We start from the raw sequence: 25,859 nt of genomic DNA, 5'->3' as shown, positions 1-25,859 counted from the left end.
TCTGTAATCATCCGTACAAAATCAAACAAAAGGAAAAAATAAGGAGTTTCTAAATTCACTATTGATTGAAAATCCATCAACCCCTGCATGCCACACTGACGTCCTGCCAGAGCTCTTTTAGCCGTAGACTGATACCATCGAGGAGCTCCACTGAATGCCACAGGAGGTCTTTCCTACCTGAGGCTATCAGACTTTTTAATTCCTCTCCCTTCAGCCGCAAGGAATCTCAAAATCTTAAACCTTAGAAAAAAAAAATCTCACCCACTTACTGTAAATTGTAATAATTTATCTGCATATATATATTCATAACCGTGCAATATTTCATTTCATAACAGCTGCATGGGCAATATTTTTTTCATACTCCTGTGCACTCCTTATCTTTCACCTGGTGCTTAAGACCTCAAGACACTTTATAGCCTTGACTTGTTACTTAGACACTTTATAGTTTATTTGAATTTCTTATTCTCCCCCCCCTTTTTTTTTTTTTTTTTACTGTTCATACAATTTTCTACTACTATTTATTATTGTTACATTTTTCTTGTAACTCTGCGACAACAATTTGCTTCGGGATTAATAAAGTTGTTCTTGTTCTTATTCTTAAAATATTTAAAGAAAATAGTTCGGCGGGCCGGATAAAAAGGGAAACGGGCCAGATGTGGCCCGCTGGCTGTAAAATGCCCAGGTCTGTCATATAGAGACATAAACCATTTACTCTCTCCTTTGCATGTCTGGACAATGAAGGGTCTCCAATGAACCTCCCTGCATGTGTTTAGACTCCACACAGGAAGCCCCCCTGTGGGAATCCAATCAGGGACCTTCTCGCTGTGCAGAGCAGCAGAACACCAGGGAGATAACAGTAAAAGTCCTCCCTCTCTGGAGATGGCGGCAAACTCACCGAGGTTTGTGCTTCCTCTTGCACAACCACATTCGGACGGTCTTCTGAATCTTGATGCAGGCCAGGGCTCTGTAACTCATCTTGTTCCTCACTGGGAAAAAATATGAAGAGGGATTAGAACAGAAACACGGGTGACAAAACCCCGCTAACGTGCGCAAAGCTAAAAGGACTCGAGTAGTCCAGTGCCTTGAGCTCTGCTTCCGAATCGGTACGTCATCATGCTATAGTTATTATCCGTTTGGAAATTAAGAAATCAAAGCTGTGAAGTCACAATTCCCGATGAAATATTTAAATCTTACACTTAACCAAGTCTAAGTTGTTATTGTCCCGGTTTCTCCTGGTCAGGTTTGAATGTGACTGAAAACGTAAAATTGTGTTTTGCAACGGCACTGATAGAACAGTCCGCGATGGTTCGAGAATCTACAGTTAGGACACACACACACACACACACACACACACACACACAGTAACCTGATTGATGGTGAAGGAAAAATGTGATGTAGCTCCCAGAACCATATGATAAAGTTTGGGGAAAATGAAAATCGACCTACCCTTACCTCCAAATTACATTTATTTGAATATTTATCATTTGAGGGTTCTAAAATACAAAATATTTATTTTAAGATCATTTCTAATCTAGATTATGATAATGAAAATGTAATTTATGATGTCATTTATAATAGGTTAATCATAGCCAGTACAATAAATTCAACCAAGTTCCTTCCCTTCTTCCTTCATCCTCACAAATATAACAGATAATTTCATGGACTTCCCAAAGCTAATCTGAAAATCCTTATCGCTCTGAATAAAAATCTACTGTACGTCGTCATGAACTTACGTTTGATGACAGACAGCGTGCACCACTGCACCTTCTTCCAACGGCTGCACAGCAGCCACTTGTTGACCTTCTGCACGAGATCTGCAAGGTGGTCCGGGTCGGACTTCATGATCTGGTCGAACTCTGCAAACTTTTTTTTTTTATACACAAATTCACAAAATATAATTAATTCTTAGATTCTGCCACTTCCGCTGGATTATCTGTGTGTTCCAGATGTTTTTATGGAGGGCGCTGCACCTTTCCAGGGCGGAAGAACACTTTGGTCAGCCCGAACTTGAAGTCGTTGTCGTTGAGCCCCAGAGCCTTGAACAGAGCCTGCCGGTGACGGGAGGACGAATTACAAACGAACCTGGCTGCTTAGCAATGACAGCGAGGAAGAGGAGCCGGCCCCACCTTGCAAAACAGCCGCGGATTCAGTCGCGTCAGTTTGTCCGGCATGTACTGTTGATACATGTTGTAGAGCTCGTGGAAAGGAGCTCTGGAAGGGAACCCTCCCTGCATGAGGTCCAACACGGACACCATCCCTGGGGAGAAGATGCGAACAGAGGATCTCAACACGGAGCAGTCTGGGTGCGTTTGCCTGGAGGATTGTATCCTAAATCCAGGCTTCAGCCAGTCCTGGACTGACATGAATTCTAAATGGAGGTGGTTTAAATAAAGAAAATGACAGTGCTGCCTGAGAAGAAGAGAAGGAGAAAGCCCCTCTCTTAGTCACATTCAGTTCTATGAACATCACCACTTCTCCTCTGAGGAGCCTCGAGCAGCACCCCGAGGGAGCAGTTAAGGGGTTTTAGCGTTTTTCTCAAAAGGAGCTCGGGGCCAAAACCAGGAACGTTTGCTTCCAGGGCATTGTAGAGTTGACATATTCATTATAACAATACGATGCAAATTTTAAACCCATTAGCTGGCACTGTCGCATGCATAGCTGTGCACACGCACACACGCACACGCACACGCACACGCACACGCACACACACACACACACACACACACACACTCACACACAAACATGCACATGCAGACACACACACTCATGGTGACAACCTGATTGGCTTGTTCCACGAAACGGAAAATATCAAACAGATGTTCGGTCCTACCTGAGCACTGCAGCTGCGAGAGAATGAGAGCTCCTTCAAACTGGTGGTTGACCATTTTCAGGTTGGGCTTCACGCAGCGGATGAAACTGGAGCCCTACACACACACATACACATAGAAATCAGACAAATTCCTCTGATCGGTCCCTCCAAGCTCAGTCTGTCCACCTCCATTATCAATACATTGTAGCGATGTAGCAGACAGTGATAGTCCACCGTCTCTTTTCCCCTAAAATCGTTTCCATTCTTTTGCGTTGAGGCAGAGAATCCAAATATTAAGTTTAGATGAGAATACATAGGACTTACAGTACTGCGAAGTTTCTCCAGCAGCAGGTTGAGCTGGGTCTGTGTGTGGAGGCACATAAAAGAACCTGTTCAATGATGTATTTCAATATTTAATAATGAAAGAACGCAGCTGTTCCTCGTGAGCGGAGGGCGCGGCACGCTCCTTTCATCAAGGTGGAATAAAGAATGAAACCCGCTCCACTTTTCCTCTCTGTTTCATGCACTTTGAAGATGTTACCATGTCTTGGGGGGTCGGTCCATGTCATAGGCATTTGGAACAAAAGCACAGGAGCTACGTTGGACATATCAAACATCTACTGTAGAGAAAAAAAAAACACTTATTGAATATTAAAACGTGAGGGGAATTATTCTGATTTAGCTGAAAGCATAGAGGCGAGTCAAACGTGGCATCCCCCTCTCCTCTCACACCAACTTCTTAACTCCATAAACCTCCTCTCTGGTCTTCCTCTGGACCTCCTCCACCTTCAGCGTCCTTCTACGCATCCCCCCGCTGTCCATGTCCAGACTATCTCAGTGTTAGAGTATTAGAGATCGGGACTCATTCCCGATCCTCTCCATCCTTCTCACTTCCTAAGAGGACCCTTGACATCTTAATGTCTGCTTCCTCCAGCTCTGCCTCCTGTCTTCTCCTCAGTGTCTTGAAAGCAGGCTACATGGCTGCTCTCACCTCCGTCTCCTACACCTTTTCCTTTATCTCCACTCGCTGTTACCTCACCTTTCCAGACCATCTTCCCACCTCTCTAGACGCTCCTCCGTCTGCTCCCTTCTCTCACTGAACATCGCAATGTCATCTGCAAACATCTCGATGCCCATCGAACATCATCTGTCACCCTTTCCATCACCATGGCAAACAAGAGGGGGCTCAGAGCTGAGCCCTGCAGATTACGACTCAGGGAAAAAAACAACCAAAAATGGCGTTTTGGATCTCAGTCTCTTCTCCTTCCCTTTTTTTCCTCACGTTTTCTCATCTCCTCTGCGTTACAGCCAAAGCTGCGATAATACAACTTTATCCGTCAGAAGACACGCAGAGAAACCTGAGGTATCACAAGAAGGATGATGACATCTGGTTGTCTTCAAATAATGTAAATACTTCTGTCATATATTATCTTTTCTTTTTTTCATTTTCTATAAAGGTTTCTGACATTTGGACTTCCGCTGACCTTGAATTTGTTTCCCACGCTGATGAAGCTGAGTTTGCCGGCCTTCTGTTTGGAGTCCTTGGCCGTGCTGGCGTTCTCAAACAGCTGTCGAACAAAGTTGTCTTTGGATTCGCACACCAAGCTCTCCAAGGACATGTGGAGGGCGTCGTTGTTCTTTTCCACAAACTTGGTCTGTTGACACACACACAAACACACACACACACCTCATCGACCTGCGGGGCTGTAAAGACTAATCCGGTTACACCACAGGTCTGGAACTATCATTTGTATGGTTTCAGCTCCTATTCGGAGCAAAAAACGGCGTGGAACCGAGCAAAGAAAGGAAAAGACCATTCACTCGCTCATTCACCCGTCCAATAGAAGTTCAAGCCATCGAAGCAAAGTAACAAAAACAGCGACGTGTTTGAGGGAAGCTTCTGTCTGGGATGACTATGCATCTTCTGGTCGCCGGGGTCAACCTGTAGGTTTGAAGGTGCACATTTTATGGCCGCAGGCCACTTGTTAAGAGGTTTGTATGAGATCCTGATAATATAAAGTGAACTGAGGGGTTGAGTTACTGTTTCATAGCAGACTGCTCCTGCAAAGTGCCTGATTATAAAGCCTTCATCGTCCCGGAGATTCCTGTGGACAGCCAGCTTGGACTTTCGAGGAACCTGGAAGGGTTGGGGGAGGGAGAAAGAGGCAGCTTGTCAAAGTTATGTTAATTAATTGTTCTTTCAGAAATATGCACATGATCATTTCAATCCCCCCTAAGGCAAATCCAATTAGAAAAAAAAAAAAAAAAAGACAATTATAAAAAGAAATAACAAAATAAAAACAGCATTGAGTAGCGATAAAACAAGACCAAATAATCAAAATAATATAAAATAATAATAATAACATGAAATAAAATAATTCATTTATTTATGATGAATTATTAATTGAATAAAATGCATCCAAAGTGCGGAGTATAAACGTCATGCAAAGGAACAGCTCATATTGGGCTTATAAATCTCTCGTGAAATCCCCGGGGTCAGAGATCCCTGATCTTTAGCTTCGTTTGCTTTTCTTCCTCAGACAGGGATTTTTATGTTTATCAACGGGGAGTGAGTAAGTGGGACTCGATGTCACTTGCAGAACGGCTGATTTGGACAGGCGGGGTTTAAAAACAAAACAACATCACAACACAACAAAACACTTGGAAGGAGGAGCGGCCGACCGTCAGCCTGAAGTGGTCTTTGTGTTTGCTGTGGACCGCCAGGGCAAAGTGCTGGTCGCTGGCCTGAGGCAGACGGTTCTCTTCGTCCAAAATATCCAGGACGCCCACCAGCTTCGCTTCCACGAGATCTGGAAGCGAGATTCACCCAACATGCCTAAATGTTATGAAAGGTTCTCTCTTTTTAACATCCCATTTATAAAAACCAGAGTCTCATTTAATGGAGATTTCTCCTGCTCGCTGTGTCTCGGTTTGAATATTAAAAGCGGGGAATGATTATCGGTACGCTCATTTAGTCACACATATCTGAATTATTCATACTGCGCGCTGCATTTGGAATATAATCCAACAGCCGAGGACCTCGCGAAATATTTGCATGAACAAGCACCTGTGCATGAATCCCGGGGACTGATGGGTGAATTAATGGCCAGCCCGAACGGTCATTTGCAAGTCATGAATGTTACCGGCGGCTGTCGGTTAACCCCGGAACCTGAATAATCACGGCCTTTGAAATACAAATCGCAGCGCCTCAACCTCGACGCTCCGACTACTTCATCCCATTAATTCTCCGATTCGTCCCACAAAGGAGGTGGCGGAAACAAGGCGGGATCGTTTCCCCGGATCCTTGAGGCACAAAGGAGGCGGCCGATCTGTCCGTCTGTCTGTCTGTCTGTCTGTCTGTCTGTCTGTCTGTCTGTCTGTCTGTCTGTCTGTCTGTCTGTCTGTCTGTCTGTCTATCTATCTATCTATCTATCTATCTATCTATCTATCTATCTATCTATCTATCTATCTATCTATCTATCTATCATCACAGGGCTGCACAGAGACATCCACAGACAAACACAAACATTAACAGGTTTGGACAATTTCGGGTCTCCATTGAACCTCCTGCATGTGTTTGGACTGTGGGAGGAACCCAGAGGAACCCCATGCAGATACTGCGAGAACATGGAGACTCCTCAAAGGAAGCCCTTCTGGCGGCGATGTGGAGGCGCTAACCTCTGCGGTGCCCGTTACTCTAATTTAAAACATTAAAATGCACTGAATTTTCCGCCACCATACATGTCGAACGGCACATGAGCTCCACTTCCATGAGACGTCCGTCACATCGCGTTGTCAAAGTCCAGTGGATCCTATTCACCCACTCACATACGCACTCACTCTCCCGGGAGCAAAAAACATTGCTATTGTCAGCTTTGCTAAATTACGGCTTGATCGAACGCAGCGTCTCACCACACGTCCCCGATTGCTATTTCTTCTATGAACAATAATATTACATCCGCTAGTAGCGCTACCGGTGTTAGCAGTTAGCATCCCTGCCTGCCTTCACACGTTCTACTTGAGGCGTTTGAGGCAGAAGGCCGCGCCGCATTGAACTGGGATCCATCGGAGGTTCCAGCGCTTGTAAAAGGCAGTTGTTTCCTCGCCGCTGTTGCCAAGCGCTTGCTACTCGGTTCGCTTTATCATATTCTTCATCAGGATCTACACTTTGATGCCAAACCCCTCACCTATGCAGTCCTGATTGTCCACGTAGCGCACCTCGCTGACTCCCAGGCCTTCCTTCTGATAGAGCTCTTGTTCCTGCGCAAAAACACAAACCAGACACGCCACAAAAAAGACTTTAGATGATAACACTTGGAATGCGTTGACATCCTTGCATTAAGAGTTCAAAAGTTTAATGGCTTAATGATTTCACCCGTCCGGAGGAAATAAAAAACAAAACAAAACAAAAAAAAATCTGACACGACAAGGTTAAGAAGATGGAAAAAAAGGGCGTTTTAAGCAGAACTGTGGCACTTTAATTGGAGACCTTGGAAGAGAATAACGCTAAGAGATCGCAGGAGGGAAACAAGCCTCATCATGTCCCCGGAGAAATTAGCATTCTAATGAAAGAGTGCAGGGGAGACGGCGGGGAATACAAGCGAGGATGATAACAGCACGGAGGAGGCGGAGGAGCTTAGCGTGCCCGCTCCTTCCACCTGTCTAATTAAAATCAGCCAGTTGACTTGCGAGTGGCGCAGCGCGGCAGGTTTTCCCCGGGACGAAACAAAAGTATCGTGCTAAATAAACTCCATCGACGCGCCGTTCGCCCACCTCTTTCAGGATGCGCTCGTTGAAGAACTGCTGCAGCTTCTCGTTGCAGTAATTGATACAGAACTGCTCGAAGCTGTTGTGCTCAAAGTATTCTGGGATAGGAGGGAGACAGAAGACATGGCGTGTTTTAACTTACGCGCTCAAACTGAATATTTGCAAGTCTTTAGTAGTCATGTGATTCACAGGCACTCTGTTCCTGCATGCCGTGATCCTCCCTCGTAGTGACTACCGGTCGCTCAACAGGTCGACTCATCGATCGCCGGCGTGCATTTCCGTGAGAAACACCATTTTTTTTTGTCTTTTGAGGATGATACAACACTTTGTATGCCTGCATGATACATCAAATATGAAATGCACCGCCAACCCTAGGGCAGTGTGTCGAACTACACTCCTCCTCACCCCCGGAGGAGACTCCACGCAGTCGGGCAATCAAATTGCAAAATAAATGAAAAGATTCATAAAAATATATAACTCTACATAATCTACAAGAGCGCCCACACGCTGTACCTGTGCAATATTATTAGAATAATGTAAATGGTGCAAATTTCAGCTTAACGTCTGAATACTGCTATTTATTTCTTTTTTTTGTGTGTTATTGTATAATACTACGGGATTTCTATTTGTTTGCATACACACGCCAGACGTGTCTTAAAAACCCGGTGCGTAGTTAATAGCTAATAACAAACCGTGTGTGTATTAAGTTCCGTTTTTGTTTCCCCGCTCACCGAACCCAGCGATGTCCAGCACTCCGATGAAACTGGACGATGAATCGAAGGGGAAGCACTGGTTCACCCTTTTTACCACGTGGTCGAAGAGGCGGCTGTACACGGCCTTTGCCAGGGCGTCGCGGGCGCTGTTCGCTTGCTCCACCTTCAGCGGGACCCTGGAGGCGGGAGGACAGTGAGTGGCGGTTTGGAAAATAATGGGACATCGCAGGGCTCGATATCTAACTTTCTTTTGCCTTTTAACCTTTCCCAGCCCCCGGAGCCACCGTGACGGCTCTCGCATTTAGTTTCTGGGCACCGAAAGGAAGAAAAAAAGCTGAAATATGAAAAAAGGTGAACCTTGAACTTAAAGCGTTTCTCTTAACAATCCCTTGGAGAACCTGAGCTGGCTGAGGGGGCCGGGGTCACGTCTGCAGATGTTAAAAGATCATCTTTGCCTTCTCATTTTAAACACCGGCTATTTAAATATTAAAATCTTCGATGATTACAGATCTTTCTCGATTTTTTTCTTTTCTGCACCCTCTTCTCCCGGCTGAATTGGTGGAGATAGACTTTCTCCATTTCCTCGCGCCCTAAAATGAAACATGTTTGTCACACCAACGTATTCAATATTCATGTTTCATTTTGCCGACCAACATGTCGACCCGCCGCGGTGTTCTACTTCGGTATCGGATAGGAACTCCGTCGCCAGCGATATAATGGTATCCAAGGTTCCTTCAGCTGCTCCCCGGCCCCCCAGGGCGGGACGGATGTGTCTGAGGTTTAATGACAAAGCCAGGTCCCTTTGCTCCAGCTGCTCCCCAGACTCCAGGCCTTTTCTCCGCTACAGCCTCCTTAGATACCACCTGCATTATTTATTGTGGGGAAAATACTTCCAGGTTCTGAGGCCACTTCAAATATGAATCCGACCAAAACCCGGTGCCGTCAACTCCCAAAGCGGCCACGGCCACCGGGACGCACATGTGGACCGACAGGACCGACGCCGGGGGGACTGCTAACACGGTAAATGGCATTTCTTGAAGCGAAAAAAAATCAACTACCGAAAAATACCCCCGATGCTTTTTAATCGAGGCGCAAACCGAGAGCACTGGAGCAGCTGAACAGCGATGCCCCTCCTGCATCATTAAGTCAACATATATCATGTAAAAACTGCTTGTCAAGAATGAGCAGGTTGTTGAGGTTGTTAATGGGGTCACGTATGGAATAGGGGTGACCGGTTTCGTATTCAAAAAGTGTTTGTTCCTACTTTATAACCGTTCCTTTGGCGCCCCCTGCTGTCGTGAGCATGACCCTGGTGGTGAGGCTGACTCTCAGGTCATCCTGGTCCAGGCCCAGCAGGCCGGCGCAGTGTTCCAGGGTTTGCCGGGACTGGTTCTTCAGAACGCAGCCACCTGGAACAGCAAAGGAGGTACATCTTATAATCCCATACCGTGGCTCTCTCCAGTGTTGAGTCAGTACCACTCCATTCAGTCCATTTAATATCACAGGTTTAGTGTGTGATGGAGTGGAATGATCATTCATGAAACACATGAAACTGTCTGTGAGGTCTTATCTGGGTCTGCACTCCACATTACAGGGACCTCGACGATAAATGAAATATGAGAAAGTCCAAAGGTGGATTTGCAAGGTCTTATATTGCTGCGCGACATACTTGACGTTTATGAGGCCTAAAAAAATGTTGTGAATTGTCTAGAGAACGTTGTGATAAGACTAGAATGTTATTATGTTCATAATTTGATGCTGCTACTCCTTGTGCCCCCTAGTTGCCCAACGGGTACAAATAAAGGCTTTTTCTGATTCTGATTCTTAGAATGAAAGTGCCAGAACGTTTGAAAAAGGGCAGATATGGGAACACACGACTGTGCGCGCACTTAATAAGAAAATCGCATCCCACCTGAAGAACTTCCTGTTTCTTCGAAGTCGATGTTGCCAAGGTGCAGAACCCCGGCGACCACCCTGAACAGGTCCAGCTTCTCTGTGTCATCCAGGCCGATCCTTTTCATGGCGACGCACATTCTGTTGAAGTCGCCGTGGTCGTCAAGGAGCGGGTCTTTCAGCGCGCCCACCTTCGCGTGCTGTGAAAGCACCGCGAGGAAAAGAAACAAAATTAAACCACAATGCGGACTTTGCCCATTTACTTTCAAGGTGCATCAGAATGATGTGAAACGACCCTCCACCGGAATCACACAGCAAAACACCCAACAACGGAGACATCATGAAGGGGTGACGGAGCAGACATGCAAAGTGAAAGAACGCCGTCAATGCATCCATATTGTTTCACCCATCCGTCCGCCGAGCCTCTCACCGCTGTCGCAAATAATTGTCTCTCCTCCCTCCCTAGGAGACTCCAAGTCATCGACTGGCATGACGACGACATAATGTGATATAATCCCACCATTGGACCTTCTCGTGCTCCAGGACACCCACAAAGAGCTGAGCTGACCCCTTAATGAACTTCTTAGTTGGAAGAGGGTCCTTCTCCTGAGCTCCTCCGCTGAGCATTTGTCCTTTGTAAATACCGAACACCCTATTTTTCTGGCTCCAGTGCTTCCATGCTGTCTTTCCGATCGATGTGACAGCAAAGCCTAAATCACCTGCTCTGCTGCACTTTCAACACGTCCTTGTTCTCAGATGGAAACCAATCATCACACCCGAAGAGTTTCCAACAGCCCCAACCCAAAAAGTAAGCCTTTGGACATGCTCAGATCCCTTTGGCTCCCAAGGAGTGATGTTTGAAGACCCGAGGGACCAAAGGCACAGGAGCCTCAATGACGCCCATCTTTCCATCACCTGATCAGCCTCTCCGGCAGGTGAAGACAAATCTCCCTCGTCTTCCAATTGCACCCAAGTGTCCAAGACATGCCATCATGAATGAATGAATCATCGATTTCTCTCAAATTTGCTAAGAAGAGCTCAAACGTACCCACTCTTGGATTCGGACTCGTCCCTTAAGTCAACAAGCGAAGTCCCTTAACATGTTGTTGGCGGTGCCACTTGTCACCGCACACGGGACCCCTCCCGTCTAGATGTACCACATGTAGTTAGAGGACGAGGTAACTCTTCCCTTCCCCAGAGATCTTCTTCCTCTCCAGGAGTTTGTTTCAAGAAACAGTGCCATGGGATCTAGTTGATGCCGCTCCATATCTAACACCAATTAGACCGCTTTCTTTCCAAAGAGGTAAAATACCGCTGTCAAGTGCCTGTCTGCCACAGAGGACTGTTCCATCGAGATGCGTCCGGCAAGGTCCTCCTTGAACCCCCTTCCCAAATTTCGGATTTCACAAGATTGCTACCGGCTGGAGAATGCGGCGCACACAAAGAACGCTTGAAAAGGTGTGTGTCTGAGATAAAAAAAACAAAAAACGAGAGGATGGAAAGCAGAGTCCGTAAAACAGAAGGACACGTTACCTTGTTTTCCTGTGCATTAGAGACACAAGGGTGGAGAGAGAAGATGTAAAGTAACTGAATTAGCTACTTCATTATGGGAGAAAATGTGCGATAGTTTTGTCGATTAGTTATTATTTGTTCTTAATCATTCATATTTAAATCCAGTTTGACAAATTTGGAGAAACGCCTCGGCTTCACCTCAGGAATTGGTTGACAAAGCAAGCTAATACTGACCAGACGGATGTTTAGATTCATTTAAATGAAGGTCGTACGATTAGTAGGGACATGCAATTTTTCCATCTTGAAAAAAACAAGTGGTGAAATAAGCACTTGCAGTGAGACCCAGGGGAGAGCGACACGTCACACTTGTTTTCAATGCTACGTCCCATTTCCCGCGGGCTTTGCAGGACGGTTTCCTGCATTACACGTCAAATACACGCACCTGGACCGATTCTATCCGAAGGGATGAAGCTGTTTCTACACACTGTCGAACACCGCGACATTTACAGTGACTTCTTGACTGCGGCTGCCTCACTCAGCCAAAGTGAAGGAATCGCGCATGGAGGTCCGGTGGGTACGTTACCTCAGGACTCTTGCGGTTCTGCATTATTTGCTTGTCAGAGCACTTGCTTGCAAAGTATCTGGTGCAACCTCGATTCAGGTACTGCAACAGAGAACATCGGCCTTAAACATTCATTCATTCTTTATCCAGACCGCTTATTGTGCACTATGGGGTCTATCCCCGCTGTCATTAGGCGAGTGTCGGGGTTCACCCTGGACGAGTTACCAGTCAATGATGGGTCACAAATAGAAATGTACAACCATTCAATCCTTGTTCACGTGTCCCGTAGAGTCATGCAACAATACATGTGTTTCGACTGAGTTTACTTGGAGATGTTATTAATGTAAATGGGATCTAAAATGAGCAACTCTTGACTTATCGTTGACCCCTTTGTTCCTCCCCTGCCTGGCGCACTGACCCTGAAGTTATCTGGGGAGTCCAGGTGCAGCTTCTTCTTGATGTCCTCAGACGCGCCAGCGCACAGTCGGTAGAAGATGTGGTAGTTCCTCTCGTCATTGCTCTGCATGCAAATCCTCGACTTTTCCAACAAGTAGTGGGACACAAATCCGCCCACAACGGCGTTCTAAGGAGAAGGAACACAGGAGGAGGAGGTCGAGGGCGTGATGCCGAACCTTCAGAAAACAGGCGATGATTTTTTTACCTTCCCATTGAAATGGATCTCCACAAACTTCCCGAAGCGGCTGCTGTTATTATTCCGGACGGTCTTGGCGTTCCCAAACGCCTCCAGAAGGGGGTTTGCTGGAAGCAGAGAGAGAGCGGATAAGCAGTCGGTAAATAATGGTCTCGGCTGCTCGCGGTGCAATGCTGACGGGTTCCTATTTCACCTTCGACAATTCTTTCGTCGATATCTTGCCCACTTCCGTAGGTTGTGGTGAGATACCTACAGGATGGAGATGTAAGAAATAAAAAGTGATGAATGAGACAGTGCACACAGTGTAAGTAAGACATGCAGTCACCGGGTCCCTGTACCTGAGGACGAACTTGGTGTTTTCCGTTTTCCCGGCGCCCGATTCCCCAGAAACTATGATGGACTGGCTCATTTTCAGGACCTTCATGTCCCGGTAGGCTTTATCCGCTGTGACCGACAAACCAAACCCGCACGTTTGAAGACCCTCCGCCATGGATTCCTTAAAACTTGGGTGAACAGAAGCAGTAACAGGAATTCTTACCTATAGCATAGACGTGAGGGGGCAGCGTGCCCAGAGACTTCCCTTGGTAGGACTTGATGGCTTCGGGGCCGTACAGTTTGGGGATGTCACAATAGGGATTCACAGCTATCAGTATGTTGGCCACATACGTCTGCCATAAGACACAGAACAGATAGATTTTGACAGATTTAAGGGTCAAGATGTGGATTTCGTGAGCCTACGGTAGACGTGATCCCCGGGGGAAGGGTCAACATACGTATATGTGGTCCTTGTTGTACCGAACTTTGACGTTGTTGAGAAGAGTGGCTTCATTCAAGTACATCAGGGTACCTGGAAACAGGAAAAAAACGAAGACATTGACCTTTGTACTCCCAAAACAAATGAGGTTGTCGGTCGGCTATCGATAACCTACAGTTGTCATCGACGTGTTTGTTGACGTCATCCTCGGCCGGGAAGACCTGGCTCATCGGCGCCAAGAACGTCTGCAACACCAATGGAGTCGTGATTTAAGCGCGGGTGTTTGTCTGCGCCCAATTGTGAGGCGAGGTCGTCCCTCGCTTGTTTTATCATGACCATGTTCACCTGCACGTGTACGGGAGCCGAATTAGTAACAGCTAACGGGAATAACTCAAAACGAGGGCGATGATGAATACTGCGGTGGCTGAGCGACAGGATCTAAACACCCGACTGGGTGAACGCATGTTTCTGCGTGAGACCAAGGCGAGGCTTTCCGCACTGGTCGTGTGGTAACCAGTCGTGTCACTGCATTATTAACGCCCGTCAAAGTCCAGGCTCGATGATCATTCAGGCAAAGGGAGGTTCTGGGTCTAACAAGGCCGTCATTTTGTAACACGATTACTGCAGGCGGAACAATCGCCGGGTTATTATCTCAAGGCCAATAAAACAAACACTCGAGTTCATTTCTTGCTAATCTCACATTAGGTGTGTGTATGTGCACTATGAGGCGTCTGTTACGACAATAACCAGACTTTACACATGTGTAGAATATGCTGCATTAGCAGTGACGAGGCCATGATGGGCACAATGGACAAAGCGGAAGGTTGGGGTTTTTTGGCCAAGACTCTAATGAGCTCAACGCAGCGATAATGAAAAGACACTCAATGGCTCTTTCATTCCTCTCCTGAATGGGGGTGTTTATGCCCTGCAGAGGGGCGACGGCTGTTCTGGGGAAGACTCAGTTTGACACACGGACAAAAACCTTTGATATTTTATTTTTTCGGTGGAGCCCCTCCAGCCGAGTCCCTGACCGTGGTGGAAAACGCCCCAATTTCACAGTGGATTCTGACATATTCACTCATTTCACCTCACTCACATTCCAATGATGATAACACTTGTACTTCATTCTCTGGAATCATTCTGCTTAAATATAATTTAATTTCAAAAAATAGATGAATAAATGAATGCATGAATAAATGTGTAAATGAAAAAATTGTAATGTAAAAATATAGGGATGAGTAGAAATTAATCGATCATTAAATGAATAAATGCATTATAAATTGATTAATACACAAATGAATAAATGCACACATGAGTGCATATATACAAAAATAAACAAATGCCTAAATAAATAGTTGCACAAATAAAAACAAAACAAAAAAAAAACAATAAAAAAGGAAATGCATACACAAAAATATGCATGCATGCATGCATGCATGCAAGAATAAATGAATAAATACATAAATAAACAAACATACTGAAACAATATTAATCACCCTGGTTTTTAGAATGTGAAAAGACCATATAATATAAATACATATATTAATGGACACAATAAATATTAATGGACCAGAGTTTCACCTTTAACCTTTGTGAGCAAGGGAATGGTGTCCAATAAATGACAGATGGTGGTCGGAGCTGATATTTAGCTTTCACAGAAAAGCTTTTTCATAATGCTTTTGGTTCAGGATTTCACCTGAAAAGAAGGTGATTCCTTAAAACAGAGCTGACGTCAGGAGGGTCCATGGCGGGGTCGGCTCCGCCAAGCCTCCTTGAAACCCAACGAAACCCACGCGGTGTGTTGCTTGCGAACGTGAAACGGGCGTGTTTGCACAGGGGGGCAGCTCAGGTGGAACAGGTGGCTTCTATCTCCTTGTGAGCTGCTCTCCCTGTAGGCAACATTATCAGAGCACCTGCTGCCCCTCTTTTCATTTATTCATGCCTCTGCGCACCTCTCGTGTTTCCCCTTTCTTACACAAACCGAGCAGCCACAGTACACCCAGATCGTTGAACTGAAGGCACTATAGTGATAAAGTCATTTCAAACTATGCTTATTTGTAAAATAAATCCTACACTGGGGTTTGTGGTCAGTGAATCCCTCGGACACTGAGGCAGAAACTTCTCGTACAAAGCTAACTCTCAGGGCAACTTGTCAGTTTTTACAGATAAACTCACTCTGACTCTAAAATAAACACGTTTGTGTGTGTGTGAGTGTGTGTGTGTGTGTGTGTGTGTGTGTGTGTGGGTGTGTGAGGGGTGGGGGTGTATTGACCTACCTTGCCCTTCTGGCCCAGAGGTTCTATGGTGAGCGTGTCGGCTCCTATGTCGACAATTTCGCCGAGCTGGAACCCATCTGTGGGGTGGGGGGCCCAAACCGGCTTCCCATCCTCCATGGCTTCTCTCCGGCCGACACAGCCTGTCAACAGAGGAAAATGGGAGGAAAAGCAGGAAGAGGCAAATGTGAAAACGTGCAAAACACTGCATCATTTGTATGTATTTATTTCACAATTCCTGCTTTTCAGGAAGCTCTCTGGAGTAGGTTATCACCGATAGCGTTTAGAGCGGTATATGCATTCGACTTTAGATTTCACATTAATGTAAGCGCGGCGAAAAAAACAAAATCCTGACGCGGACAGTAAAACTGACATGCTCCCCGTTAGCGGGCCGGCATGATCATCACACGGAGTAGAATTCACGTCCTCTGGTGCAGCGACCCGAGGGCAGAGAAAGGTCATCTAGAGTTGAAATATTTTCAACAGGATGACCTGCCAGCTCATCGACCAAAGGCAAAAAAAGAAAAAAAAAATCTCTCAGGCACGTCTGCGATGGACCTGTTATTCCAATTAACTGTGTCTTTTTTTCAGTGGGCGAACGTTCCAGGAAATGATGCTCCTTGCTAACTTTTCCTGCGATCCCTGAGGTTGCTGCGACCCTGAGTGTCCAACGAGAAAACCTAATTTAAGTCAAAAGTTTCATGATGTCTATCCTGGACATGAAGATTACATGTATATAATACTGTATATTTACTTTTACATCACTGCAGCAGCTCAGGCTTCAGTATTATGTCTTTAAATCTCCAAGTTTTTATGGGGGTAGCTCTCACGAGTCTCCCGGCGCTCACGACATGCCTGCGTATCCAATTAACCCCCGAGGATTGAGGGCGAATGTCAGACAGGACGACAGATGAAAAAACGCTGACACGGCTTTCCACGAGGACTCGTAGTTCACAGAGTACATCGGCGTTATGACACCAATGACACGCGGGGACACCGGGGGTCGAATCGGCTCCGGTCGTGCTCCGTCAACCGACAGTCGGCGTGATATTTAGAATGCACAGCCATTCACCCATCATACATACGAATAGTCACACATCTGGACAATTCAGGGTCGCCACTGAAGCGCCTGCATGTGTTTGGACTCTGCAGAACATGGAGACTCCACACTGAAAGGCCCCCAACCGGGGATTTTCTTGCTGGATGTAATCTGTCTCTGAACGTAGCGGAATCATCACATATGCTATGATACAGAAGGATCACTCTCAGCCTTTTTGCCATGACAACCGATCAACAAGGAATCCCTTCCATCAGAATTTAACCTGAAAAATGCACTCAGGTGACGAACGTTTGGAGCCAGAACTGGCACCTTCCACCGATTCACCGCCTTCACCGGGATTCTACTGAGAAAGATCAGGATTCTGATCTTTCTCAAGATCTTCATTCCTGCCAACATGAAGTTCTAATAGCAAAAACCTTGCTGCTTTAACTTAACAACGTTTTACGGGGGACAAATGGGGGCAAACGTCTCCCAACGTCTCAAACGTCTCACCCACTCCCTCCCGGTGTTCACTGCCGGCGTCCAACGGCTACCTCTGAGCAACAACAACAAAACAAGTCCCTGAGGCAAAGAAGATAAGATGAAGGTTCCTCACGCCTGGGGAATCCTCAAACCCCGGGAGCAGCCCGTCACGGCGGGCACCGACTCTGCAGCCTTAAATCCTCTTACTTTGACCTTAATCCACACGAGGAGGTGCACGGCGGAGACGTCCAGGCCTCTGGCTCTGGCAGGACAGCCGGACGATCGAGATCCAACCTGGTGGAGGCCAGGAAAGGTAAACATGCACAAGTAGGACTGGTCACCGGACCAGAGGAACAATAGAACAGGACACACACACACACACACACACACACACACACACACATACACACACGTCGCGGCTGATTTCCTGCCTCTCGCTTCCTGCTCCCTCTCATACAGCGCCGTGGAAAAACATATCGCATTTGCATGTGCGTGAAACCGGACTTCTCAGATATGATGTGCATCTCCATGGTGACTTCACACAATTTCAAGAATCCATTTCTGACATTTCTGACACAGGATTCCAACGGAGGCCACGTTTAGGGCAAGAATTCTTGCAAAATGTGAAGACGCTCAAATCTAGTTGCCAAGACAAGAAGATTTCAACAATTCAAGAAGAATACAAGAAGAATTCTCCATGACCTGGATGACTGAGAACCTGCACAGACATTTAGGGCAAGAATAACAGCAGCAGATAGATAGATAGATAGATAGATAGATAGATAGATAGATAGATCACAGTATATAGTTATAGATAACGATACTATAACACTAGATAACAAGTAGCAATTGCTAAGTGGCAATGTAGGAATAAAACATATACAGTATACATAATAAGTATACACACACAGACACACACACACACACATACACACACACACACACACACACACACACACACATATGTATTTATATATTTAAGTCCAAACCCTATGTCTAATCTTTTTGAGGTGAAATCAAACTCACCTGCAGAACAAACTCTTTATTCCTGCCAAACACGTCCGGCGCCACTCTGGCGACAAAAAAAAGGTCCGAGTTGCTTGCAGGGGGACGCTGTGTGTGTGTGTGCGCGTGTGTGTGCGTGTGTGTGTGTGCGTGTGTGTGTGTGTGTGTGTGTGTGTGTGTGTGTGTGTGTCCACTGGACCTGCGTCTGCCTGCTGGCGGACGGGCGGCGCGCTCCGGTGAGCCTCCGTGACGTCACTGCTAAGGTGCGTTAACGTGCTGCTCGTAAGATCCAGTTTCGACGTTTTTCCCCTTTTTTTTTTTTTTTTTTTTTCTTTTGTTTTCCTTTTTCTAACCCGGACAGAACCGTGGCGGGAAAGCAGGCCGGTGTGTCCGCAATAATTGCGAAGGCACTAACTTAACGGGAGTGACGTCATTGTGACGATTACACGCGTCCCCCTGCAGAGAAGTTCATCTTTCAAGGCCAGTGACGTGAATGCACCATTTGCTTCAGGTCAACATTAAAAAACATTAAGTTTTGTTCCCAGCGGCCTGTCAAGGCTGTCTGCACCCCCTCTCCCTCTCCTTCCTCCCCCCTTTTAACAATAAATCCCGTTGTGCAAGTTCAATGGCGGCCATAAACCTGAAGATAAGTTTTGAGATGCAACTTCAAAAGAAGGGAGTGTTGGCCTTGGTAGTTATGAATATTTTAGAGGCAGGTAATCTAAGCTCTTTGTGTGTGTGTGTGTGTGTGTGTGTGTGTGTGTGTGTGTGTGTGTGTGTGTGTGTGTTGGTGGGGGGGAGTGTTAAAAGCCACCCAATCCCTAATTGGAAGGCCCGGTGTTATTGTAAATCTAATTAGGATACCTGATGCCCTCAGTCAGGCCATATCTGGTTACGAACACCAGATGACAACATGTAAACAACACACACATTATTTTCAACGCACACACGGGTGTGTTTAATGCACATTCGCAGCAAACACCGGATCTAATAAAATAAAGCGACATAATTCTTCAACACTAGATATCAGCAAGTGTCTATTCAAGGCTTTGTTCTGTTTTCATCCGCTTTATAGATATAGTTATTATTATTATTCTATTATTCTCCACATTATTATTCTACAAATCTAAGGATAGATGTAAAATCAAGCCTTTATTATAATATACTCTATTGTAAAATGTATGAATATATCATCACCCTCTTAAAAATAATCGCCTAGGTTATTTTTTCAGATTTTTCAGGAATCACAAAAAAGGGGGGTAGAATGGCACAATCTGTTTAACTGAGGATGTAGGCATTTTTGCCAGAGGTGGTCAGCATCGTGAGGAGATGATTTAGGCAAAAAAGAAAAAAACTGTAAAAAAATGACTTAGGTGATTATTTTAAGAGGGTGATGATATTGATAATCGCTTATATGCCTTGATATGAATACTCTTGTTATTAATTCTGAGGGACGTGCTTGCAGGAACAACATCCTCCTCCGCTGGCCAAAGTGGGAATCACATCCATGTGGGGCGAGTGTTCAATGCAACAGTCAATTATAATTTGTTATCTTAAAGGTTATTTTAATCCAGTTATATATTTTTCTGGATTTTAAAGGTTACTCTACACCATTTTAATATGCTCTAGAGGAATGCATATTTCATGTCTTTTGTTTTTTTTTTCTTTTTTTTTCCAGTTTGCAAAAAACATGGACCCGTGCGGATGCAGCAATGGAGCAGGAGAAGAAAAAGAGATCAAGCTGTCTTAGCTTTCTTGTCTTGCTTTATCATTTGTGGCGAGGATGAGAAACGTGCCATGATTCCGCTGAAGACCCACAATCACACAGGCGACAAGCGACGTTTAAATCACTGCACAGTATTAGCAGTTTCTCATCCAAACGAAATAATGACCCTCCCTTTGCAACCGGTGGAACGGCCTTGATCGGCCTCTGCGACGAAATGCGGTAGTGGCAGCGTTGGCTTTCCTTCTCAATCGTGCGCTCTACCATGGAGGCAAGCCAAAGCCCAAGCCAAGGAGGTCTTTCCCAGAAGGAGGGAGAGCTCATCATCCAAATGTTCGGCTCAGACCGGCGCTCGGACATGATGGTCGGTGAAGTTGTTAGAGAGTGATCCTAATTCGTGCTGGTCTAAGTTGAAGCCTGTAAAGAGGAGACCGAGGTTATCACAAGAAATAACACAGACAAGTGACTATTCTTTTGAGCTCTGCAGAGGGGGAGACTCAGCGCGCTCTTTGGAGGCAAGATCCAGAGAATCCCACCGAGTTCCTCCTTGCTCGGCCTTTTATTGTGTGAAAATGTATTGGTGGTGTTGACAAGATCATATACAGGGAGAGGGTAATTCCTGTTTACATTCAGGGGGGTAAGTTCCTTATCAGGGGGTAGGTTGCCATTTGCTTTGCAGTCATTTGGCAGACGCTTTCGTCCGACGCGACATACAGTGGAGGTGCCGGGGATTGAACCCAGGACCTCATGCATGCGCTCTTCCACTGAGCTGCAACACCTTTATGGTTACTTGAATATACAATCATGGGGGTAGGTTCCTGTTTGAGGACAAAGGCCATTTGTGCTCACACGTCTGGCTGTTTTCGTGCGAGTAGTCGAAATAACATAGCTATGAATATAGAGAGAAAACTCTAACAGAAGTGTTAGGGAATCACCGATCGGAAAGACAGGCGTTGAACTTTGCATTTTGTTTAGAATGTTTTCTATTCGTTGTTTACCTTTGGTCACTAAAGCTCAGTCTGATTCTGAAAAAACTATTGACACTCCCAGTCACACTTTTGAACAGCTCAGGGTCTCCGATGAACCTCCTGCATGTGTTTGGACTGTGAGAGGAACCCAAAAGAACCCTGGGGAACCCCAGGCAGACACGAGGAGAACATGGAGACTCCACGCAGAAAGGCCTCCTGTGGGAATCCAACCAGGGACCTTCTGGCTGTGAGGCACTAACCGCTAACCACCACATCAAATAGTACATGAGCTCCACCTCTAGCACTCGCTCTAGCACCTGAGCCACCCCAGCGATGCATTATCCCATCTTTATGGATGATGTTTCTATATTTGTTAAAGTCTTGCAGGGCATCGGATGGCTGACTTCACAGTTCAGAGTGTATTTGTCGGCCCCTGCGCCGTCAATCACCCGCTGACTTTCCCAGCCAATTATCTGCAGCCCCGGCCGCCTCGGACGCTATCTGTGTTTACAAATGCCCTATCGCTCGCATTCTGTGGCGCCTGCGTCCGTGGCAGTCGGACCACCGGCATTCAAACCTCCCGGAGTCTCTCTCAAAGCTGGCGATGCTTTCTTCGCCCGCTTGGAAAACCCCTCTGCAGGTAAGCGGACGCTTTTTTGGGGGGATTTGTTTCACCTCAAAATATATTCCCTTTCTGACTTCATTTGTTTATCTGTTTTACTGATTGAACGTCCATCCCTTGGAATGAGCGAATTTTTGTCAAAGAAGATACTGCATATATGTGTTATATATGCACACGTTGTCATTTTGCCAGGATGTGCTCGTTTATCTTCTAAATCTGCAAAGTCTCAAAGTCTTGCGGCCTCTCATGCACAATCTAATATTCTTTAAAAGGCCGCGTTTTCGGCCCCGTCGCGCGTCAGGATGAGAGGGAGGAAGCGTACGCCGCAGTTATTCCTCCTGTGCGTGCTGAGTCTACTGAGCGTGCAGACATCGTGCGGGCAGCAGCTGGCCGAGGAGTCCTGCACCGTTCAGATCCTGGTGCCGGGACTAAAAGGCAAGGAGTGTCCTTTTCATCCACGCGTTCTCTCTGCAAAGCCAACCGGGAGATTCTCCTCTCACGTGTTATCGCGTTTCTTTGCTATTGTCCGTCTCTTCCTGCTGCAGGAGAGCAAGGGGAGAAGGGACACAAAGGAGCGCCCGGACGACCGGGAAGGGTCGGCCCGCCAGGAGACATCGGTAAAGTTTAGCGTATGTTTTTTTTTTTTGCAGCAGGGTTTCACAGCACTAAGTGGTGGAGCTCTGGGAGGGAGATGACACCGCTGTGGCCGATAGTGTGCCGGTCCATCGCTAACAAGCCTCCCAGAGGCAGCCTGGTGTTTACATTCGGCTGAAAGCTCGGATGAGAAATGACTTGTGGGGTCTGCTGCTGTGGACGAGTGTTTACTGAAGACCTTAATGAGAGGAGGAGGAGTAGGAGGGGGCAGGGCATTGCATGACCTTTGCAGCATTACAAGTTGGACCAATTTTAAGGTATCATGAATTCTGAATTTCTACACCTTTGAAGAAGAAAGTCCCCTGGAAGTGTCTTTTGATATTAAGAAGCGGAAGGAAGCCCTCCATCTGGTCGCATTCAGTTGTCCATGCATCACAACAACAGCAGAACTTGTATTCAGAAATCAACGGTGTCTGTGGTCTCCTCTTATATAATGCTTTTAATAACCTTCACACTCACACCCGCGTCATTGGGTTTGGGGTTTGAAAGATTCCCAGATCCACCCGAAAATAGGAGGATCTGGGAATCAAGTCACCAACCTTCCGCACAGAAGAACCGCAGCCGCCAATGGGCCCATCTTTCATTGGATTCCCGGAAAGAATCGGCCACGACATCATTGATCTGGATCATCCATACCTGGTTAATAATCAACAATCTTCCTCCTCTGCCTCGCTTGAAAGTGTTTCTGAGTCTCCATCCGCGCCTGCAAGGGGTTTGACGCCGCAACCAATCTCTGTCTCATCTGTTTCAGGTCAACCCGGGCCGAAAGGTCAGAAGGGGATAATGGGACGCTACGGGAAAGTCGGCCCTGGCGGAATAAAGGGTGATTCTGGAACACAGCGAAAAGCTGCAATTGACGAATTCAAGATCATTCACACGAACGTTTTTATTTCGCAGGTACAAAGGGAGACCTTGGCGAGCAAGGGCCTAAGGGCCCTGATGGGGAGCCAGGTAAATTAGACGAAGATTTAAAGCGAAAGTCCAGAGAAGCTAGCCAAATAAACGTGAAACCGAATCCGTCTCGTCAGGTGTTCCGTGTGAGTGCATGCCCATGAGGAAGACCATCGGGGAGATGGACATCCTTGTGGCCCAGCTGTCCATGGAGCTGAAGTTCATCAAAAATGGTATGGTTTTATAATAATGCCTTCTTTTTCAGAAATAAAAATCATCATTAAATCCGGGACGCCGTCGACGCACTCGTCCTGTTCTCAAAGCACTTAAACGACGGACATGTCACTGTGAGATTTATAGAAATCCAAGTCCTCATTTTTCAGCACTGACCTCCCCTGCAGCTGTTGCTGGCATTAAAGAGACAGACAGTAAGATCTATCTGTTGGTGAAGGAGGAGAAACGCTACTCCGACGCCGAGGTCTACTGTCAGACACGGGGAGGGCACCTGGCCATGCCCAAGGACGAGGGCGCCAACGCCGCCATTGCAGGATACATCACCCAGGCGGGCCTGAGCCGCGTCTACATCGGCATTCACGACCTGGACGCGGAGGGAGCATTCACCTACGTGGACCGCTCGCCCATGTCCACCTTCAGCAAGTGGAGAAAAGGCGAGCCCAACAACGCCTACGATGATGAGGACTGCGCTGAGATGTTGGCCTCGGGGGAATGGACTGACGTGGCTTGTCACCCAACGATGTATTTTGTTTGCGAATTTGACAAGGATAGCGTCTAGGGCCGCCCCGGCACAGCGAGTGGCGGCGATATTCAGGCGAACGGATGAGTAAAACGTAGCTTTCTCCGTTGGCTCTACCTTGTCTGTGTAAATAAGACGACAACGCGACACTTCCGTTGTGCAGAGCAGAAAAACGTCCTCCGCCTCCCCCCCCCGTCAGCTAATACATCTATTTATTTTCTCAATTCACAGACGCGTTGTGCACTTTTGTCAAGAGCAACTTTGTTTTCCACGTACTTGGCCAGCCACAGAATCTCTTCTGAGAGCTTCTAAGGCTTCTTCTCTTCCTCGCTCCGATATAGAGGATGGATTGTATAAAATACATTTCGATTGGATGAAAGATCGGCACTATTCAGGTGCTTCAGAGAGGAATCGAAGGCAATACGCAGCCTATATTCTTAAAAAGGTCGCCCGCGTGGCTGCCGCTTTGCAATAAAAAGTCATTGGCAATTTGAGGATTTGTATGCATGCGTTATTTTCCTGTGATTGCAGTTATTTTGCGCTTTACTGATACTCGCTGGCACCTACTTAAATAACTGGCCGCTTCATCTGCTTTTATCGTTTTTAACTATCTGGGCTGAATTCCAAGAGCAGAAGCTAACGTGTCCTTTTGAAAGTAATGAATGGTATTGTGGATATACTATAATCCAGATAAGATGATTGAAATGATTAAAATCCTGAGAGTTGTTAGTTACGCAAATAACATCCATAAATAGTGACAACACGAATAGTTTGATCAAAGGGAGTCAGGTGAGCATTCACTCATTCATGACCAAAACCGCTTATCCTGCATTCAAGGTCGCGGGGGTAGAGCCTATCCCAGCCGTCATTGGGTGAGAGGCGGCGTTCGTCTGAACTGGCCAATCACAGGGACGCATGGAGAGATATACAACTATTTACCCTTTCATTTACATGTTTACTAATTGGCTGATGTATTCTTTAATGCTGTATCACAGTGGATTCTTTGCTGACCACGCATTGCAGAACAATATGAATTGGTTCTGTTCATGCTGATGAAATGTTTCCCTCCTTTATTTCCTACAGCCGCGGATGATGTTGTTGTGCTTTTTTTTTTCCAAGTCCGGGCGTCCCAGCTGACATCCCCCTGTGACCCTCGCAAGGCGAATTTGAATATGCATGATATACAAGCCTCCTAATAAGGCACAGCACCGGTCCCTTAAGGAATGAATAATTAATGCAGAGATAAATTATACATTTAATTGGCCAAGAGTTGTCTGACACGAACCAATTAGAGGCCATTGTCGATGCAATCTCTCCTTACTTTTGTAGTAAACAATATGGACAACACCAATACAACTGACCATCTGTGAGAAACGGCCTGCAAAAGGCACATTACAGGAAGTGGCTGGAAACTGGTGACAAAGGGAAACCCTGGTAGACGATGCCACCCTTATCTGTTTTCCGCATTTGTTTAAAGCAATCAGCGGCCGTTTTTGGAAATAAAAAGGATTTTGAAAACCTTGTGGCGACTTCTAGAAGTAATCCTGTCACCCCAAGCAGAGGTCCTCTAGTTATCTTGTATGGAAAAATGAGTTGCAAACAAGGTGAGTAAACACAGATACATGGGTGTCTTGATAGCCTACTCCTCCGAAAAAAAGGGGGGAGGATTCGTCTGGTTTCCGTATCGGATGGAATCTCCGGTTACGTCCTCGGGCGACTCAGCACTTTTGCCAGTGACCCATTTACTTTTGTCGACAATCGACGGACAGAGCGTGGGTCCCGTCT

General features: G+C 46.3%; 2 protein-coding genes across 6 annotated transcripts in view; one reads left to right on the top strand and one right to left on the bottom strand.

Moving 5' to 3' along the window:
- The window catches only part of myo6b (myosin VIb), a 29,269-nt gene extending 10,493 nt beyond the window's left edge, over nt 1-18,776 (bottom strand). Inside the window, exons 1-24 of one of the 3 annotated variants that reach the window (XM_086153743.1) lie at nt 18,484-18,776; nt 15,939-16,078; nt 13,838-13,907; nt 13,682-13,755; nt 13,447-13,576; nt 13,247-13,352; nt 13,102-13,157; nt 12,918-13,015; nt 12,675-12,839; nt 12,278-12,358; nt 10,202-10,382; nt 9,554-9,698; nt 8,308-8,465; nt 7,583-7,674; nt 6,997-7,069; nt 5,492-5,619; nt 4,851-4,946; nt 4,294-4,464; nt 3,134-3,172; nt 2,831-2,924; nt 2,127-2,257; nt 1,971-2,048; nt 1,734-1,863; nt 896-986 (exon numbers count right to left, since the gene is read on the bottom strand). In XM_086153743.1, the coding sequence (XP_086009869.1) occupies nt 896-986; nt 1,734-1,863; nt 1,971-2,048; nt 2,127-2,257; nt 2,831-2,924; nt 3,134-3,172; nt 4,294-4,464; nt 4,851-4,946; nt 5,492-5,619; nt 6,997-7,069; nt 7,583-7,674; nt 8,308-8,465; nt 9,554-9,698; nt 10,202-10,382; nt 12,278-12,358; nt 12,675-12,839; nt 12,918-13,015; nt 13,102-13,157; nt 13,247-13,352; nt 13,447-13,576; nt 13,682-13,755; nt 13,838-13,907; nt 15,939-16,055 (2,504 nt within the window). In that variant the 5' untranslated portion in view covers nt 16,056-16,078; nt 18,484-18,776. Of the gene's footprint in view, nt 1-895; nt 987-1,733; nt 1,864-1,970; nt 2,049-2,126; nt 2,258-2,830; nt 2,925-3,133; nt 3,173-4,293; nt 4,465-4,850; nt 4,947-5,491; nt 5,620-6,996; nt 7,070-7,582; nt 7,675-8,307; nt 8,466-9,553; nt 9,699-10,201; nt 10,383-12,277; nt 12,359-12,674; nt 12,840-12,917; nt 13,016-13,101; nt 13,158-13,246; nt 13,353-13,446; nt 13,577-13,681; nt 13,756-13,837; nt 13,908-15,938; nt 16,079-17,664; nt 17,788-18,483 lie in introns of those variants that run through there. The other 2 variants (XM_086153723.1, XM_086153732.1) reach the window with 2 other exon arrangements.
- A 2,517-nt stretch (nt 18,777-21,293) lies between these two features.
- Nucleotides 21,294-25,410, top strand: colec11 (collectin sub-family member 11). Of its 3 annotated transcripts, XM_086156212.1 has the most exons (8): nt 21,294-21,434; nt 21,533-21,793; nt 22,048-22,210; nt 22,321-22,392; nt 23,181-23,252; nt 23,327-23,380; nt 23,458-23,553; nt 23,704-25,410. In XM_086156212.1, exons 2-8 carry the CDS (start codon nt 21,758-21,760, stop codon nt 24,111-24,113), a joined length of 903 nt encoding a protein of 300 aa, XP_086012338.1. In that variant the 5' UTR covers nt 21,294-21,434; nt 21,533-21,757; the 3' UTR covers nt 24,114-25,410. The 3 variants fall into 3 exon arrangements, with proteins under 3 accessions (XP_086012338.1, XP_086012266.1, XP_086012416.1); XM_086156140.1 differs by having other exon boundaries at nt 21,294-21,793; XM_086156290.1 differs by having other exon boundaries at nt 21,295-21,793; nt 23,722-25,410.
- The last annotated feature ends 449 nt before the right edge of the window (nt 25,411-25,859 follow it).

Source organism: Fistularia commersonii, chromosome 1, assembly GCF_037954325.1.
Source record: "Fistularia commersonii isolate RoL2024-O1a breed Wild chromosome 1, RoL_Fcom_v1.0, whole genome shotgun sequence".
In the NCBI taxonomy this organism is placed as follows: Eukaryota; Metazoa; Chordata; class Actinopteri; order Syngnathiformes; family Fistulariidae; genus Fistularia; species Fistularia commersonii.
Note: the sequence above shows the minus strand (reverse complement) of the source record. Positions and strands in the feature narration are given on the sequence as shown.

Coding starts and splice junctions, on each gene's coding strand:
- colec11 (XM_086156212.1), top strand. CDS start 21,758: ATGCTTTCTTCGCCCGCTTGGAAAACCCCTCTGCAG. Junction 23,253..23,326: donor CGGCCCTGGCGGAATAAAGG/GTGATTCTGGAA, acceptor TTTATTTCGCAG/GTACAAAGGGAGACCTTGGC. Junction 23,381..23,457: donor GGGCCCTGATGGGGAGCCAG/GTAAATTAGACG, acceptor CCGTCTCGTCAG/GTGTTCCGTGTGAGTGCATG.